The sequence below is a fragment of the Delphinus delphis genome, chromosome X (genome assembly GCF_949987515.2).
Source record: "Delphinus delphis chromosome X, mDelDel1.2, whole genome shotgun sequence".
Classification (NCBI taxonomy): Eukaryota; Metazoa; Chordata; class Mammalia; order Artiodactyla; family Delphinidae; genus Delphinus; species Delphinus delphis.
Genome location: NC_082704.1, coordinates 82,127,295 through 82,146,362, shown reverse-complemented (window position 1 = coordinate 82,146,362; position 19,068 = coordinate 82,127,295). Strand labels below are relative to the sequence as shown.

The window sequence follows — 19,068 nt, the reverse complement described above, 5'->3', positions numbered from 1 at the left end:
GGTAAGCTACCTCTTTGAAACTCAGCATCCTCTTCTGCAAAATGAACTTAACGTGACCTATTTACCCAGCAATGTTGTGAGATTTAAACTAGGGGCATTTTCAGCAGCCAAAATGGAACGTGGAACAATAGGGGCTTAAGGGCAAATTTTTTTAAGCTAAGTCTGAAACCTTTTCTCTCTCTGAAGTAAGCATTATTAAGATCTATCTCAAATTTCTGTGGTAATTAAAGGCATGCAAAATTCTTGGCATAAAACCCTTCAACAAACCAGACCTGCACTTTTTCCTCCTCTCCTTGAAGTCATACAGGTTGAGGGAGAGGTAGTGAAGTAGTAGAAACAGATAACAAAGGAGTGTGAACCACCTGCTCATGCAGTTCACTTGTACCTTCTGGACCTACCTGGGCCTACTATCAAATATACCACTTCAATTTCTAATGGACTGCAACGATGCAGATCCAATTTTATGATTCTGTGGGTTAGATAACACCCAGTTCATGACAAACATTTGGGTCCTGTAATCATTTGGTATCTCATCATCAGGCATTCAGTCTTTATCAAGGTCCAGTAGCAAGCCAGAAGCTGCTTTTCTGCATGTCAGAATAGCTGTTGGCAGAGAATAGCACGGCCAAACTCTACCCCCTAGGTCTTAAGCTGTGATTCTCCTATTGGGGCTTGCCAGAGGCATCCCACAGCATCTTTGGCCGACACTTAAGTCAGACACCTGGATCTACTAGGCCATAATGTCCACGGAGTAGGGCAGCTTACATCATAGCCTGAACCTTCTGCAGTCTTCTCTAGATCCAAACACTACTATCACTTTAGAAGTTATCCAGTAAATGGATCAAAACAGCATGCCTAAATGTAATACATGCTGGCTCCAAAATCCAAAGAGGCACCCCATACACTGTTCCTCTTTCTTCATGGTGTGTGGTACAAGGCGCAAAAACATGTCTCTCACTTTAGAAGGGAAATTTTGACACTTCCCAGAGCTTTGAACCCCTAGAAAATTTCCTGACGTGGCAGGCCCTCAACCTTCAAAGGGCACTCTCTGGCACATATGCCTAAGGCATCTAAAGTGTTTGTGCTTTCTGTTCACAAGCCCCAGTTAGCATAACAGCATCAATTTAACGTACCAGCACCGCGTTGTTTTATCAGGAGTATCAAGATCCCTATGGACCTTGTAGTCTGCAGAAGGCACCAGGGACAAAAGTATATCTCTACCGTCTTGTCCCTGCTGCATAAATGCAAACTGAGTGTGATTTTCCTTACTCATGGTAGTGCAAAACAAAGCACTTGCCAGTTCAATGGCTGCATACCAACTGCCATGGTTTATATTGATTTGCTCCAATAAAGATGTCAAATCTAGGGAAAAAATCCTCTGCACAGCTGCCCATACATAAAGTGATCAATAAATATCTTTCTTGTGCAGTCACTATGGAAAACAGTATGAAGGTTCCTCAAAAAATTAAAAACAGAACTACCATATGATCTAGCAATTCCACTTCTGGGTATTCATCTAAAGAAAATGAAAACACTAACTTGAAAGGATATATGAACCCCCATGCTCACTGCAGCATTATTTATAATAGCCAATATATGGAAACACCCAAGTGTCCATTGATGAATGGATAAGAAGATGTGGTACATATATACAATGGAATACTATTCAGCCATAAAAAAAGAATGAAATCTTGTCATTTGTGACAATATGCATGAACCTTGAGGGCATTATGCTAACTGAAATAAGCCAGGAATCTGTACATAAGTGTGACTCCAACAACAAATCTCTAACAATCTACTAGGTAAAAGAAAAAGAAATTGAATTTCTCTGATTATCTACAAGGTTGAATTATCCTGGAAGTTAAATGACTTCAGGCAAGTTTTCTTTTTGCTCTTCAGTTTCCAAAAAATTTGAGTATGTTAACTGTCGAAAATTCTAGATGCCAAAACATATCAAAAACAAAATGAAAAGGAAATGAACAGGTATGTAAAATGAATATACTCAATATGTATGGCATATTCAATAAGAAACTGACGTTACAACGTCAAATACAAAATAAAACAGCATGAGCAGACAACTAATATAAGGCCAATAAATGTGGAAATATATGTATTAATGCATACAAATCAGAACAGTGAAATATTTTTTCTCCACCTATTAACAAAAATTTAAAAGATAATCTGCAATGCTGGAGAGGATGTACGAAGACAGCACTTCTCATATTCATTAGTATAACACTGAATGAAAAGGGCAGGAGAACTGCCCATGCAATACTGGAATAAATATCAATAGTGATACCCTTGGGTGATACTTGCCAGGTAGTTACAGTTTTTAAAAAGCCAAGTGGCTTGTATTTAGAAAATGAACCAACTAATTATGTGCCAGATACTTTGCTGAGCAGCTGCCTCACATCAAGGAGGGAGGAATTTTCAACCCCATTTTACAGCTGTGGAAACCAGGCAAGTTAACTCTCAGACACAAAAATCTAGTAAGATTCAAACCCATGTCTAATTCCAAAGCTTGTGCTCCTTGAACTACAGCACATGGGGTCTATGGGAGTGTCATAACAATACAATACTGTCTTAATTTCAGAATGCAGTTTAAGCAGGCCAATAGAATATTGGACAGAAGCTGGGATTTCTACTGCTGACAGAGGATCAACTGACATGGCCATCCAATACACAGGTTAATGTAGGTTAAGCTGAACTGTATGATTAAGAATCAGTAATAAAGAAAGCTAAAACACTGGCCTCACAAGAAATCTAGTGAGAAAGGTGTTACCATTTTAATTTTCTAGATAACAAAATTGAGAAAGATCCCGCAAATACAGACAGAATTTGAATCCATACTTGCTCTTTCCATTATACCATGCTGCCTTTCAATGCACAGAAAAAGCAGCCAGACAGCCTACTTCAGGTACATATAGCTATAAACTGTTTAGTGCTCACTCTCCACTGATCACTAGCTTATTCACCTTTTTAACCAAGGGAAGTTCAAAAGAAAATTTGACTGTTTCAAGACAAGTTGCTGTTTTACTGCACTGTGTGTGTATAAGTGATGATATATTTGGAAGATCAATATGAGTGAACTGACGGCAAAGATTTTTTTCTGAAATGAAAAAACAGGCAAACTTTTGGATACTTACAGCCTCAGTAGGTGTCTTTTTCAGTTTAGTCCTGTCTACTTTCATGTTTTCGATTTTCTGTTTTATGATCTGAAAAGAAATTCCCCAAAAAGTGAGACTTAAAGCTGCAAGCTTGAGCTCTACATGCTTGGACATAGACAATATAGAACAAAGAGCATGCAAAATGTTTAAAGTAAAATTGGAGTTATGATGCAGGCCAACTCAGAGGCACAGATACCAGGTAAGGAGTGGTAAACAATCTCTCCAAATAAAACTGGCCCACATTCAAGTTACACAAGCCTGTAACCAACTTAAGCCAAAATTAAAATGCCCCCCACCCTGACCTCTCAAACTCATACTTGAAAGTAAGAGTAAAATGTTTTAACACACCTCAGGATGGAAAAATTCACCATATCCTGCAGCTTTTTGGAAAACTCAGCAATTCCACTTCCGGGAATTTACCCAAAGAAAATCATAAGAATGTATATAAATATTTAATAACAAGAATCCATACTGCATGACCATGTATAACAGTGAAGAAGTGAAAAGGATCAAATATCCAAAATAGGGTTGGTTTAAAACAGACTATTACACAGCTGTTAAAAACACTGCACACAATTACATAACAGCAAAGCTGTTCCTGGTGAAATAAAAAGGTTACAAAACACATTAAATAGTATAAACCCATGTTTAAAGAAAACAGCTTAGAAGGGGTATGCATCAAAATGTTAATTTAATCTAACCAAAAGGATTATGTATGAATTGTTTTACCCGTGCTTTTCTGTATCTTTTACTGTTTTAACCCATAAAGATATATTATGTCATAAGAACAAAGGAAACAACATACTTTTATTTTTTTCATTAGAAAATGAGGTATAAGATTCCCACTAGAAATATCCTGAGCACAGAACACAATCATTTTACTAAGGCCCATCAAGATGCTCCGGCCAAGGCACAGGAAGAAATAAAGGTTTCCTCCATTAGCAACTAGCACATATGCAAAGGAAGAGGTGAACTGCAGGGCTCTTTACCTATAATAATGTATTTGCTATACAGTAGTCACTGGGGGTCAATGTCCCTCCTCCAAGAAGGCTGGCATAATATAAAGCTGACCAAGCACAAGTATAAATTTTAGGCAGCTTTTGGTCTAGAGTTAGTCCAACATGCTCGGTATTTTGGAAATAACATGTATTTGTCTGTATGGCTGGCATCCATTCAACCAATGGGCATTCAGAAAGAGTTGGTACGAAATCCAGAGTATACTCTAAAATGTTGCTGTAGGGATCATTCCTGAAGAAAAAAAGATGTTTCCCCTCTAAAGTTCACATTTAAGGTATGTGATTCCAGATTACTTTTTAAAAGAATTACCTCAGCATCTAAGAGAAAATAAGCAAGATGCCTTCTGCCAACAACTTCCAAATATCTAAAATGAGGCCAACAGGATCCTGGCAACAATTTGATACATGTAGTGGAAACTATAAGTGAGCTACTTGTACACTTACTCTCAGGTTTGCTTTGTCTCACAAAACCTCACACCAATTACTTAGAGCAAGTGACTGTCACATCATTGTGGCTGTAGTCATTTGTGGAAGGCTATTACATTGCCTCAGCTACAGGAAGTAGCAGTTAGCCCCAACACCATACAAACCGAATCACTGAATTCTCTCCCTCCAAAATTAGGAGCAAAGAAGGTCTGCTCTCTCCAGTTTCATTCAACACAGTGTTGGAAGTTCTAGCCACTGAAATAAGGTAAAAAAAGGGAAGTAACAGGTATACAGATCAGAAAGAAAGAAAACTGTCCTTATTTGCAGGTAACAAAGGATTATCTAAGTATAAAATCCCAAGGAGTCTACAAAAAACTCCGCAGAACTAACAAGTGATCTCAGCAAAGTTGTAGGATACAAGGTAAACATACACAGATCAATCATATTTCTGTATACTGGCAATGGACATGTGGACTCAAAACTTTACAACACCGCTCATAATTGCTCAAAAAAAAAATTGAAATACTTAGGCGTAAAAATAACAAAGCATGTACAGGCCTTGTATGCTAAAAACCACAATATGTTGATTTAGAAAATCAAGACCTAAAAATATGAAGTGATACACTATGTTCATGGACTAAGAAGACTCATATTAAAGACAATGGAACTACAATAGCTCAAACAATTTTGAAAAAAGAGAGGGAATCATTCTATCCAATTTTAAGACACACACACACACACACACACAGAGCTACAGTAGTCAAGACTGTATACACAATAATAGAGGAGGGATAGACACATATGCCAATGGACCAGAATAGAGAACCAAGAAATAGACCCACACAAATATGCCCAACTGATTTTTGACAAAGGTGAAAAAGCAAGACAATCAAAGGATATTTTTATCAACAAATGGTGCCAGACCAAGTAGACATCTATAGGCGAAAAGATGAACTCTGACCTCAGTCTCATATTTTATATAAAAATTAACTCAAAATGGATCATGTGGCAAGGATGTGCAGAAAAGGGAACTCTTGTGCACTGCTGGTGGGAATGTAAATTGGTGCAGCCACTATGGAAAACAGTAAGGAGGTTCCTCAAAAGATTAAATATATGATCCATCAATTCCACTTCTGGATATTTATCCAAAGGTAATGAAAAAAACTAACTTGAAAAGATATATGCACTCCCATGTTTACTGCAGCATTATTTAAAATAGCTAAGACATGGAAGCAACCTAAGTGTCCACTGATGGATGAATAGAGAAAATGTGGCTGTAGACAGATAAAATGTACACCACATTTTATGTTTTTATATATATTAAAGATATATAAAATGTAATATTATTCAGTCTTACAGAAAAGAAGGAAATCTTGTCATCTGCGATAACATGAATAGACCTTGAGGGCATTATGCTAAGCGAAATAAGCCAAACAGAGAAAAGACAAATTCTGTATGATCTCACTTATATGTGGAATCTCAAACAAACAAAACCCTCAAAAACCAAAAATACAAAACTTATAGATACATGAAACAGATTGGTGTTTGCCAGAGGCAGGGGCTGGGGGGTGGGGTGGGTGAAACAGATGAAGGTAGTCAAAAGGCACAAACTTCCAGTTATAAAACAAAGAAGTCATGAGGATATAACGTGCAGCATGATGACTATAGTTAATACTGTATTATATGTTTGAAAGTTGCTAAGAGCAGACCTTAAGAGTTCTTATCACAAGAAAAAAATTGTTACTATGGTGATGGGTGTTAACTAGACTTATTGTGATCATTTCACAATATATACAAATATGGAATCATTATGTTGTATACCTGAAACTAATATAATGTTAAACGCCAATTACATCTCAAAAAAGAAAAAAAAAGGATGATGGACTTAAATGTAAAACTATAAAATCTACTCGGAGAAAATATTTGCAAACCATACATACTATCTAGAATATATAAAGAACTCTTAAAACCCAACAATAAAAAAAAAATCCTCCAGACCAAGAGCACAGACTAAAACTTGTGCAAATAACCAACTCACAACGATTTTACTGGTTTAAAAAAATGTAGATGAAGTCACTGGCAAATCTTCACACAAATATGTATCTCACTTTAACTAAAGCTATTTTGACTTATTCTGTACCATTCAAGGGTCTGGGTTGAAAACAATAGACTCTGGCTAACTAAAGCAAAAATGTGATTTACTGGAAGGGTAACTGATAGCTCACGCAATCAATAGGAAAGCTTAGAGATCCACATTCAGAAAACAGACAGAACCAAGGAAGCTAGGCATCCTGGATCTACAGCCAAAGACCTCCCACAGACACAGCTTAGTTGGGGGTGCCTATGCTGCCAACACCGGACTCTGGATGCCTAGAAGCTACTGCTGGTGGCAGTATGATTTCTAAATGGTCTCAGGTATTTGCATCAGTGGCTCTAGATGCACTGTCCCAAGTGTGAGCATCTGATTGGTCAAGCTGAGGTCCCATGCCTATGCTCTAGCTGTCAAGGTTCTGGGAGAGCAAGTGCATTTGGCTTTTTCAGTTTCCACATTGTTCAGGTTCCAAATTTTTCATAAACAGATTCAGATGATAGACACCCAAATAAAAAAAAACAAGCCAAAACAAATGAATGATCAAGCACACGTTCCCATAACAAGTACAATGTTAACCTGGCCTCTATAATTTTGTTGCAAGAAATACCTGTAGTTTAAAAAAGAAAGATATCACTGCCTGATATCAATTAGGAAGATATGTGAGACATCAATTAAGAAAATTCAAGTCTTTTTTGTTCCTGTTCTATTTCTAAGCTGGTTTCACAGAAGGAAGGGAGAATACTTTTTGATTGCCCACTACAAACCAGATAATACTTAGGCTAGTGTTTCTCAAAGCATTCTAGAGCATCTTGCTCCATGAAGACTAGGTTCCAGTAATTTAGGAAATGTTACAAATTTCTCTTCCTTTAGGACAGTCACATGGCTGACTGACATTACTAACAGCTCCAAGAAATCCCGGGTAAAGGAAACTTAATAGGACACAGAAACATTTTCCCTCCAGGTGGCATCTACTGAGAGTCCAATTTAAGAATCCCAAAGAATACACTTTGAGACATGCTGCTCAGGGGCCTCATATTTGTCTTTCCTACAATCCTCACCATTCAAGCCAAGTTCTTTCCCCATTTACAGATAGAAAACTGAGGCTCAGAGAAATTCAGAACCTTGCCTGGTTAGTGAATGTTGGCTCCAAGATCTAAATCCAGGCCCTTCTGACTCCCAAGTCCATGCTTCAATAACATGCTGTTCACTTTATTTACTAGTTTTACAACAATAAATGCTTGCAGATGAAAATACAAATTTGTGATAAATTCCTCTACACTGTTGGATCCTATTGTTCAAAAAAAATATTGTAAGAGAGGAAGCTGGGACACAAGGTGAAAAGCTGAGATATTATCAATCTCACTAATGATGGAACAGTAACTAGAGAATGAGTTCTACCTAATGCTTAGAAGTTAAACCGATGAAAATCCCATTACATAAACAAGTCTCTAACAAAAAGAAGTTAATTCTAAACAAATCCCTGGAAATAGCCTACTGCCTTTGTTGGGTCAGACCAGAACTCTGTGCACCAAACAATCTCTACACATAATAAATATTTCTTCCTAAACTCAGGTTAGAAAGATCAACTTTCAGAAAACTAATGAATTATTATGGATCACCATCTGTAGCGATTACCATTACACTTAAATACTTTCATTTAATTAACCATTTCTTTTTTCACTCCTTCATTCCCCCCAACTTCACTTATCTTTGAAGTTGGAATCTTGCTTTTATAGGGTTTACATCAAGACAAGAGGGTACAATTAAAATACACTGAGGGAAGTCACTCTTTAAAGGGTAACTCACTCTGTAGTAATCACCTCCGGTTGATCAAATTTAGAATGACTTTCAATATTGAAATTAGCTTAAGGGCAGAGGACATCTATAGTTCCAAATCTGGGTCAACAGCAGTTGAGTACAGTGGTGGACTAGCCTTACTATTCAAAGTATGGTTGAAGGATCAGCGGCACTGATATCACCTGGGAGTTATTAAAAATGCAAAATCTCAGGCCCCACCCAGATGTGAAGAATCAATCTGTATTTTAATAAGATCATATATTAAAGTTTGAGAAGCACCAGATTATAACACAGGCTCCAAACCAGGAAACCCAGGTTAGAATCCCTGCTATTATCAACTTACTCACTGTATGAGCATGGACAAATCAGCGTATGTGCACTTCTGTTTTCTCAACTGTGAAATATGGATAATGGATCTCCCCACTTCCATACTCACTTTCATCCAATCCATTCTCCAGACAGCAAAAGTAATCTTCTTAAAACATGTATCAGCTCACGTTACTTCCTTGCTTAAAACCTTTCAACATTTTCCCTACAATTATTTCCAAATTCTAACCATGACCCAGAGGGCCCTGGCATGATTTGGCTCCTGGAACTCTCTCCAATCTCCTCTCTGCACAACCACATTAGTCTTTCCGTTTAGTTTCTGGAACACTCTAAATTGTTTCTGGCCTCTAGACCGTTACAGGTGCTATTCCTACTGGAATGCTTCTGCTCCACACTCATTCTTCCCACACCTAGTTCTATTTGATAAGTTGACTTTAAACTAAGACCCAAAGCGGCTTCCCAAGGCAACCTGCCTAAAGCTGTCTGTTACTTTTTTTAATGATAGTAACCCTACTTGTTTCTCTCATTGCAAGTATCAATTAGTGTAACTGGTTTGATTTTCTACAGTGTTAAGCTCTCAGCATCTAGCACAGCATCTTCCATGTGACAGATATGCAAATATTTATAGAATTGAGTTCAGGAAAGAAGTATGCACTGACAAAAAAAATCTGTGATTGTAAGCATACAGACAGTACTTGAAGCCATGGGAGGAGAATCCAGCAAAGGAGAGGCTGGTGAGGTAGAAGCAAAACTAGTTCATCACGGCATCATGAAAGACACAAGATGGCAACGCTGATCAACTGGGTCAAATGTCAAAATGAGGTATGTCCAGGAAAATGTCCATTGAAATTGGGACTAGAGATAACTTGACAAGCATTAGTTCCAGTGGCGTGGTTGGAAAGGAAGTCAAACTGGAATGAGTCAAGGAATCAATAGGAAGTGCGGCCATATAGATGGCATGTGTAGAACACTCTTGAAAAGGCTGATTGTAAATACAAGCAGAAAATTATGGGGTCTCACTGAAAGGCAGAGGGGTAAGGGAGAGGAAAAGGAGATAATGGAAAGAAAATCCCTAAGAAAGCTGAGGGTAGGGGACTATTTAGAATCTCACTATTTCACCTTAACATAGTGAACACTTACGTGGGTTTTCAACAGCAGAAATAGTACTAACCAGAATTAGGACAATCCTCTTCTTAATCTCTTAAAACTTGACTGAGTGTCCCTCCTACAAGCTCACACTATACCCTGTACCTATCACTCCCTGACATTAATGAGAAAATGTATGCCACAGGGTGAGGAAGAAAACCAACCAACCAACCAACCAACCAACCAACCAACCAACCAACCTTGGGAAGGGAAGAAATATACAACATTATCAGTGGTTGCCTCTAGGTGGCAGGATAACACAGTTTCATTTATGCTTCATGCTTTTCCGAGCCTTCCAAATTTTCTATAATCATGTATCCATTTATAATGAGAATTTTTCTTTTGTACAATTTTTCTTAAGGTAGAAAACAGTGGCCCCTGAGCCAAAGGGCATGCATCAAATTAAGAAAAATATTCTCTAAACAAATGTCTTGGATTGGCTGCTGTTGGCTCTTGGAGCCTCTTTCCTATACCTCTTGCTGGTTAATCCTGAAGTATGGCACACAGCAAGCATTCAGTATTTATTGATTTGGTTTATTATTGGTAGGTTAAGAAATGCTGCACACACGTATAGGAGTGTGGATGAATCAGAGTCAGCCTACCCATGGGAATGTCTGCTCCATGAAGGCATTTTCCCTATTTGTTTTGTTCACAGCTTAGCTGTACACTAAGCTCCTACAGGAAACAATAAATATTGGCTAATTAAATGAAAAACAAAAAGAACAAAACAAAAATCAGCCTAAAATTCCCACTGAAATCATGGAAAAGCATTATGGTGGTTTTAAAGTAATGCTTTAGAGAATACTAAACTCCAACGTCCTACAAAGCAAAATACTTAATTATATTTGCCTTTTGCCTCTCTGCAGTCTCTGAAAGTAAATTCGGGTGAGAAATGCCCAGACCGTCCATCATGTCAGGAAACAGCAAGCTGAATCTTGAAACCCAGCCTGCTATTGACCATTTGATTAGAGACAGAGACATCACACTGACTGATTTGTAAAAGGGGACAAGGGGACACCACCTGATTATCAGGCCTTTCCATCCAGTCTAGTTTCTGATTATTTACATTAATACCCACCAAATATTCTGAGAACCCATTTATCACCATAATTACAACAGATAACATTTACTGACCACCTATTATGTATTATCTCTTATCCTTATAACACCTTGGAGATGAAGATCATTCCTGGTTTACTGAGGCCAAGAGTAGCCACATACCCAGTAAGTGGTAGAACCTAGATTCAAACCAAATTTGCTCCACAACTCTGCAGTACACAAAATGTATGCACAGTCCACCCCGCTACACCCCTCCTACAGACACCGATATCCCTGTCCCTGGCCACATAAAATATGACCCTGAGAACTGCTGACCTAGATTTTATTGGACATTTGATAGTAAGATGTAATAATAAAGCAAATGAGGTATAGCCTTTACTCACCCAAGACAAATCTGGAAATTATCTGCAGAAATACGTCGACAGGGTCTCTCCCTCAAAATCTGAAAACACTATACCTCAGATAAGTTTTCATGCTTGCTCTTGGTGCTTTTCTGCACTGCAGTATACTCAAAATAAGGGCAGGGATACCGAGGAGGAAGAATCTGAAACCTCCAACACTGACTTTGGAGGTGAGAATAGCATCACCTCCAATGACTGAGAAGTCATCCCCTACACGTCCTCTACCCTACAGTCCTGGGAAGCTGCAGATCCAGGAGTTATCCTTCTGGTCATTACTCCGAATTACTTAGAGAGAGAAACTGGCATCAAAAGAATTCAGGCAACAAATAGGGCTCACCAAAGTTGTAAATCAGTTTTGCCAGCAGAGAGGAAATGGCAGCATGCCAAGGAGACCTCCCTTCCTAGCATTCCTAAGAAAAAAAAATAAAAACGGCAATGCCTGTGTGAAAGTTATGCTTATTAAGGAGGAGAGGAAGAGACTCCTTGTCTACACATTTTAAATTGGTGCTCTGGAATAATCTTAGTCTACCCTTTAAGAATGCTCTGTCTCCCATCCCCATCTTTACTTGTGGCTGGATTTGGTGCAAAAGATCAATTGTAACAATGATGGATTATTCCCTATCTCATCACATCCAATTTCAAAGATGGAAGTACTTCTCAGTCTTGCCCACCTCTAACAGAAAATTAAGACATCAGCCTTTAAACTAATATGCTCTAGTGAATTGTCAACAACTTAACCACACAAAAGCCTGCCACTATCTAATAGATGATCTTCACTCAGAAGAGCCACAGGCAGCATTCAGTGAGTTCAGGAAAACACATCCATCAGAAGTCAATGCTAATTTTAAAATATCTTTAAAATAATTTACTTAAAAATTAAATCTGGAGTTCTCAACTCTAGCTTATTTTGAAAATGAAAAATGTCTGGCCATATAAATATCTGACTCAATAGATAAGAGGTGGGAACTTTTTTTTTCAAGCTGTGTAGGTGATTTGGCTGCACAGCCAGACTTGAGAGCCACTTTGTTATATATTGTTAATTATGCTTTGCCAATCTGTGATTCATTTAGGAATATGCTTAAAAATAATGGGGGAGGGAATGGGATATAAATAAGTATAGCCATGTGTTGACAACTGTTGAAGCTGGGTAACAGGTACATGGGGGTTCATTATACTGTTTGCAAACTTTTGTGTATGTTTGAAAATCTCATAAATTAGAAATATTTTAAATTAAGACTTTATCTTGCTAGATTCCCCCATTCCATCCTCCACATTGCTCCCAGAGCAATCTCCCTCAAACTCAAAATCTACCTACAACATCAAGTGTAAACTCCTTACCTAACCAGTATCCAAGACCTCTAGGACCTAGTGCCTGCTTACCTCTCTTACCAGGGCCATGACATTACATAATATTCCTCTTGGCTCCCCACGCTTTAACCATGTCAAGTTTTTACAGTTTCCCTACCATTCAAGACCTTTGATACCTTGACTCAGATTGTTCTCTCTGCTAAAATGGCTGCTCCCTGCATATATTCCCTAGAGCTCAGCTTAAATGTCACTTCCTCTGTCAAGCTTTTTCAGATATCCCCTCCCCCAGAGTAACACTGATCACTCTCTCCTTTGTGTCCCCACTGTATCCTGCACATACCCTCAATCAACACACCTCTCTTTATTTACATGTCAGTCTCCCCACTAGAGTGAGTTCTGCATGAGTGGGATTCTATTTATCTTTGCATTCCTGTTGCCAGCATAGGAACTATCACTTAGTAGATTAATAAATGAATGAATGACTACCCAGTGAATGTTTAAAAAAGCTAAAAATTCCAAATCACTTTAAACGCTTTTTTAAAGTGACATTTTCAACTGAGAAAACCAATTTATACAACTCATTCAATCTTCATCTTTCATTCAACAAATAGTTATTAATATGCTACATGCAGGGCATTGTGATAGGTGCTATGAGATGGTCAGGTGTAAATCAGAGAAAAAGGAAGACTAGAAGCAATCGTAATATAAAAGCAACAAAAAGCCAGTACACAAAACATACAAATTACAGCTTCCTAGTGGTCAAAGCAAAGCTGGAAACACAACCAATTACAAAATCAACACACTACATAGGATAAATCCTTATGTAACACCAACCATAATCTTCTTGCTTTTTAAAAAAATTTGGATTTTTAGAGATTAAAGTTGCATAAAGCAGAGTACACCTTTAGCGAAAGTGAAACAATTTTAGCCCAGCTTTCACCTTTGGGCATAATGCTTTGGTCTAGGAAAAAAAATACACACACACACACACACACACACACACACACACTAGGAAATATAAGCACAAACAACAGCAATTTGGACATCCTCTTAATGACACTTGGAGAAATCTTTAGATTTCTTTGTGTCCTATATTGAGAGAGCACCACAAAAATCCTAAATTCTATGGAAAATTTTCACCTATGTGGGTATTTTTCTGAGAAGATAGTTGATAGCTTTCATTGGCTTCTTAAAGAGATCTGTGACCTGAAAAACATTAGGAACTATCACCCCCAGAAATATCTCCAAGACACTGTGTGCTTAGCCACTACAGTGTTTTCACTTTCATTTATGAAACACAGGCGTACGGTATTTCCCTTAAAGCCACATGACAGGCCACTGTCAAATACAATAAAGACAGTACAGGAAACCAAAGAAACAGAATTCCAACCCTTGTGCATTATTCAGCTCCAATTCTCTCATGTCCCTAGGTTTATGAAGAAATATTCAGCATCTCTAAAATTAAACCTCCTCTATGTAAGGGGGAATTCTGTATTCCTGGATAAAATACTCTAGTTCTGTATCCTGAAGACAGGTAGAAAAGGCACAATCCTTTCATAAAAAGGTTAGATTAAGTATATTTCTAAATAAAAGCTAGGTTTTAATGCCTTAAAATATTCTGACAAAAGATATATCTGTATGACGGGAAGAGAGAACTTAGTATTTATCTGCTACCATACATGAGGATTATTATTTTTTTAAATTTAAAAGTAGAAACTGAGGAATACTACTTGGAAGAAAGTAAAAGTGAAATAGAGGACAACAACAGAATGGAAAAGCCTGGGAGTCAAGCTGGGCTTAAATTCCACTTACTAGGTGTATAATCTCAGACAAGTTACTCCAAGTCAGTAACCTCTGTAAAATAAACAACACAGTCTATCTCATAGGATTGTGCCTGGCGAAGAGTAAGCCATATTATTATGTCTTATTTCTTTTAGCTCCAGATTAATCTAAGGGCAGCAATCTTATGCTGGGTATCTCACTCACACACACACACACACACACACACACACAGGATCAAGAGCCAAAAAAAGCTGTTTTTTTCCCCAGCCTTTCTACATGTTATCTGCATATGAAGAACATAAAGTATTTATTAATCTCCAAACTGTCTGCCTTAATTACGGACATAAACTTAACTTTGATGACAAGATTAGGAAGCTCCAGGTCTCACTCTCAAGTTAGTTATAGTTCTCCAAAGGTTAGTCTACTAAATAATGTTCGGGCCATGCCACTTAAGAATCAAAAATTTTAAGTGTACCTCAACTATTCTGAGCTACTTTTAATGAATTTGGAAGGAACAAAGATTCTTTTACATGGTTAATAAGTTATTTATAGCAATTATCAACATGGCAGCAAACTCCTTTCAGAATTGAGAACAATTCCAACTTCACAGGTTTGTTACAAGGATCAAATTAGTTCACTGATAAGAAAGCTTTAAAACAAAGCCTTTAGAAAAAAAGATTATGTCCCAACATATAGACTAAACTGGCTCTGTTTGAGTAAATTTAAACACCACTACATACAGCCCGGCACACAGTCATTTCCAATGTTCTTTAAATAAACCAGACAATGTGAACAATCTGCTGCTTTAAAACATTTATAACTGAAAGGTGTTTGCTAAAACTGTAAGAATAGTATGCAAAGGCACTCTAGTTCCCTGACACAAACTGACTTTGTGACTTTAGGACAATCTGGGCCTCAAACATGTGTAAAATGGAAATATAATAAATAAGATCCCTTAAAACACTATCTATAACACTATGCCTTCAGTTCAAGACAAATGTTAAAGGTATTAAACATGAACAACCTGAATTATTCTCAAAACCTATAGAGCAAAAAGTAACCAACCCAGTTTGCTACTTGGCCAAATTCCAACTTAAAAAAAAACTGTTAAAAAATATTAGGGGCTTCCCTGATAGCGCAGTGTGTGAGAATCCGCCTGCCAGTGCAGGGGACACGGGTTCGAGTCCTGGGCCGGGAAGATCCCACGTGCCACGGAGCAACTAAGCCCATGCACCACAACTACTGAGCCTGCGCTCTAGAGCCTACGAGCCACAGCGACTGAGACCACATGCCACAACTACTGAAGCCCGCGTGCCTAGAGCCCAGGCTCCACAACGAGAAGCCACCACAATGAGAAGCCCGCGCACTGCAACGAAGAGCAGCCCGCGCTCGCTGCAGCTAAAGAAAGCCTGCACGCAGCAACGAAGACCCAACACAGCCAAAAATAAATAAATAAATTTTTTTAAAAAAAGTATTAGAAGGAGCTTCCCTGGTGGCGCAGTGGTTGAGAGTCCACCTGCCGATGCAGGGAACACGGGTTCGTGCCCTGGTCCGGGAGGATCCCACATGCCATGGAGCAGCTGGGCCCGTGAGCCATGGCCGCTGAGCCTGCGCGTCCGGAGCCTGTGCTCCGCAACGGGAGAGGCCGTGACAGTGAGAGGCCCGCGTACCGCAAAAATAAAAAAAAAAGTATTAGAAGATAAAACGCAGGGAATTATTCTTGTAATCTTGGCAAAGAAAAGATCTCCCAAGAAAGATGTGAAACCTAGAAACCATAAACAAAAGAATTTGACTACATAAAAATTCCAAACCATAGAAAATATCTGCAACAGGAAAAATAAAGGGTTAATATTTCTAATATACAAAGAACACCCAAAACTCACTAAGACAATCTTATTGAAAACCAAGTAAAAGGGAACTTGTAATTTGCAGAGGATATAAACATTTGCTTATCCTTATTAGTAACTACAAAAATGCTAATCAAAACAAGGAGATGTGATTTCTCGCTCAACAGACTGGTTAAAATTAAAAGGACCAACTGTATCTTGTTTTGGCAAATGTAGGTGGAGAAAAGGACACTCACAAACACTTCGGTGGAAATGGCAATTCTATATAGCCTTTCTGGAGGTCATTTTGGCAGTACCTATCAAAAAATTAAATGGGTACCACCCTTTGATTCAGGATGAATTCTATTTCCAAGGCTCAACAACAGGGAATGATGAAATTATAGCAGATTCATGCTTTTGGGATGCAACGCAACCATTAAAAAGAATGGAGTCCAGCCATGTATTCTAATGTATAAAAATACATATAGTACATAAATGGATAAGCATAGTATGTAAACGTTAAAGCTATAAAAGAATATGTACACATTGTTAACAGATATAAAAGGAGACCATCATTTGTGGGGAGGTACTAATTTTTAACTGAAATGTTTATTTTGTTTGAATCTTTTTTTTTAATAGCAAACGTCACTTTTATAATTTAAAACAGTTGAAAAGGAAGGGAAAAAAAGATGAGCTTAGAAAACATCACTTTAATTTGAAAGTTTTACAAGCAGGAAATTTAGTCACATCTATAGATTTATAGCATCCATAAATATGCATGAAAACATGCAACCAAATCAAATTGTCCCATGAAAGAGCTCCAAATTGACCTTATGTTGAAAAGTAATAACCATAGTCAAAAGGGCAAAAGAAACTAAGCCTTCTTTGAACTTCTGACTTTCTCATTTACCTTTCTACTCCCTTAAATTTCCTCCATTTTTTGGGTTAACTTTCTTATAGGAAGGGGGCCACTTATTTTGCACTTCTATGGATGACACCTGCTGGCATATTTAGAAATACAGATAATAAATTCAGTTTCAAGGAAAGATACAGCATAGTGGAAACATACCAAACTAGATAACCTGGTTCAATGGCCAACTCCACCCCTAAGCAGCCATGTTACCTTGGGCAAGTCATTTCCCCAAAACCTGTGCCTATAAAATAAGGAGTTTGATGTAGACAATACCAAATATAAGGGTCTTATCCAGCTCTTCTGTTGGACATGGAGAAGACTACCGCCACTGGTAATTTGTTTTGCTAGAGGTAGATATGTGAATTCACCCATGCAGGCAGTCTGCCTTTACTTTTAAAAAGCAAAAATCTAAAATCCTCTATGTAAAAGGTTGTATTCAAGTGACATCTATACCTCTCCAGACTATACTTCCTTTTAAGGCTGGCCTCACCAAGACAGTTAAGGAAATTTGAGAAGCAGGGAACTGGAGCTCCAGATTAGGTCAACAGACTGCAAGGCACTCTAAGCTGGAGTAGTCAAGCTAGTCCCTGTAAAACATGGCAGCAGATATAGATACAAAGAGAGAGGCATCTATAACAATGATACTGGATATATCCAGGTTTATACTCTTCTCTTATACTAATGTATGTCCCTAGCTCCTTGTACTTAGAAACACTCAGAGAATGCTTGTTGAACTGAAGAGAAGTAAGATGTGAGAGGGAAAAAGAAGATATAATATTAACAACAATAACAACAAAACTAACAATGGTTTCCAGTTTATTGAGGCCTTACTATGTGCCATATGCTATATTTTATACAATATATGAAATGTTATAAGTGCTACTCAAGGGCTTCCCTGGTGGCACAGTGGTTAAGAATGTGCCTGCCAATGCAGGGGACATGGGTTCAAGCCTTGGGTCTGGGAGGATCGCACATGCCACGGAGCAACTAAGCCCATGCGCCACAACTACTGAGCCTGCACTCTAGAGCCTGCGAGCCACAACTACTGAGCCCACGCACCTAGAGCCCGTGCTCCGCAACAAGAGAAGTCACCGCAATGAGAAGCCCATGAACCGCAACGAAGAGTAGCCCCCGCTGGCCACAACCAGAGAAAAGCCCGCACGCAGCAACGAAGACCCAACACAGCCAAAAACAAAAATAAATAAAAATTTTAAAAAGTGCTACTCAAGTATGTTAATAGTGGTGATACTGATAACCATTAGGAAGACTCATGGGTTACTAAGGTTACAGGAGAACCTTGCACAAACTAAAACACTAGGGGGCTGTGTAGCTGGAGGGTGGGAGATCAAGGCAATCAATGTACTGCACACCACCACAGAACTGGGTAGGACCATTCAGGGGGTATGAATGTGACTCCAAAGGCTTGGCAAAGCAAAAAACTACTCTGGTGGAACGTTCAGTTATCACTGGCCAGAGACTTAGCCCCCAAATGATCAAAGAACAAATACCATTCCTCCTTAACCACAGACTTGAAGGATCCAGACAGGCTGTGCTAACTGGCCATCAGTTCACCACTGTGACTGCCCATCTTTGAGCTGTCAGAGGGGTTAAGTGAAATAGTATGTTAAAGAAATTACCATATACTTAACCACCTACAGTATACTAACACCTTATATTTTCACATTTAACCCCAATAAACCCATAAATAAGGTATTTTTCCCAGATGAAGCAACTGATAGGTTAAGTTAACTTGTCCAAAGGGACAGAACTAGTTAAGTTGCCAGAAAAAAATTTAAAACCCGAGCATT

At 38.3% G+C, this 19,068-nt stretch overlaps 1 protein-coding gene across 8 annotated transcripts in view; it reads right to left on the bottom strand.

The window, feature by feature from the left end:
* Nucleotides 1–19,068, bottom strand: part of HUWE1 (HECT, UBA and WWE domain containing E3 ubiquitin protein ligase 1) — a 143,255-nt gene that overhangs the window by 112,929 nt on the left and 11,258 nt on the right. For all 8 annotated transcript variants that reach the window (XM_060001899.1, XM_069540321.1, XM_069540322.1 and 5 more), the window contains one exon: nt 3,147–3,215. In XM_060001899.1, coding sequence (XP_059857882.1) covers nt 3,147–3,191 — 45 coding nt within the window. In that variant the 5' untranslated portion in view covers nt 3,192–3,215. The remainder of the gene's footprint in view (nt 1–3,146; nt 3,216–19,068) is intronic.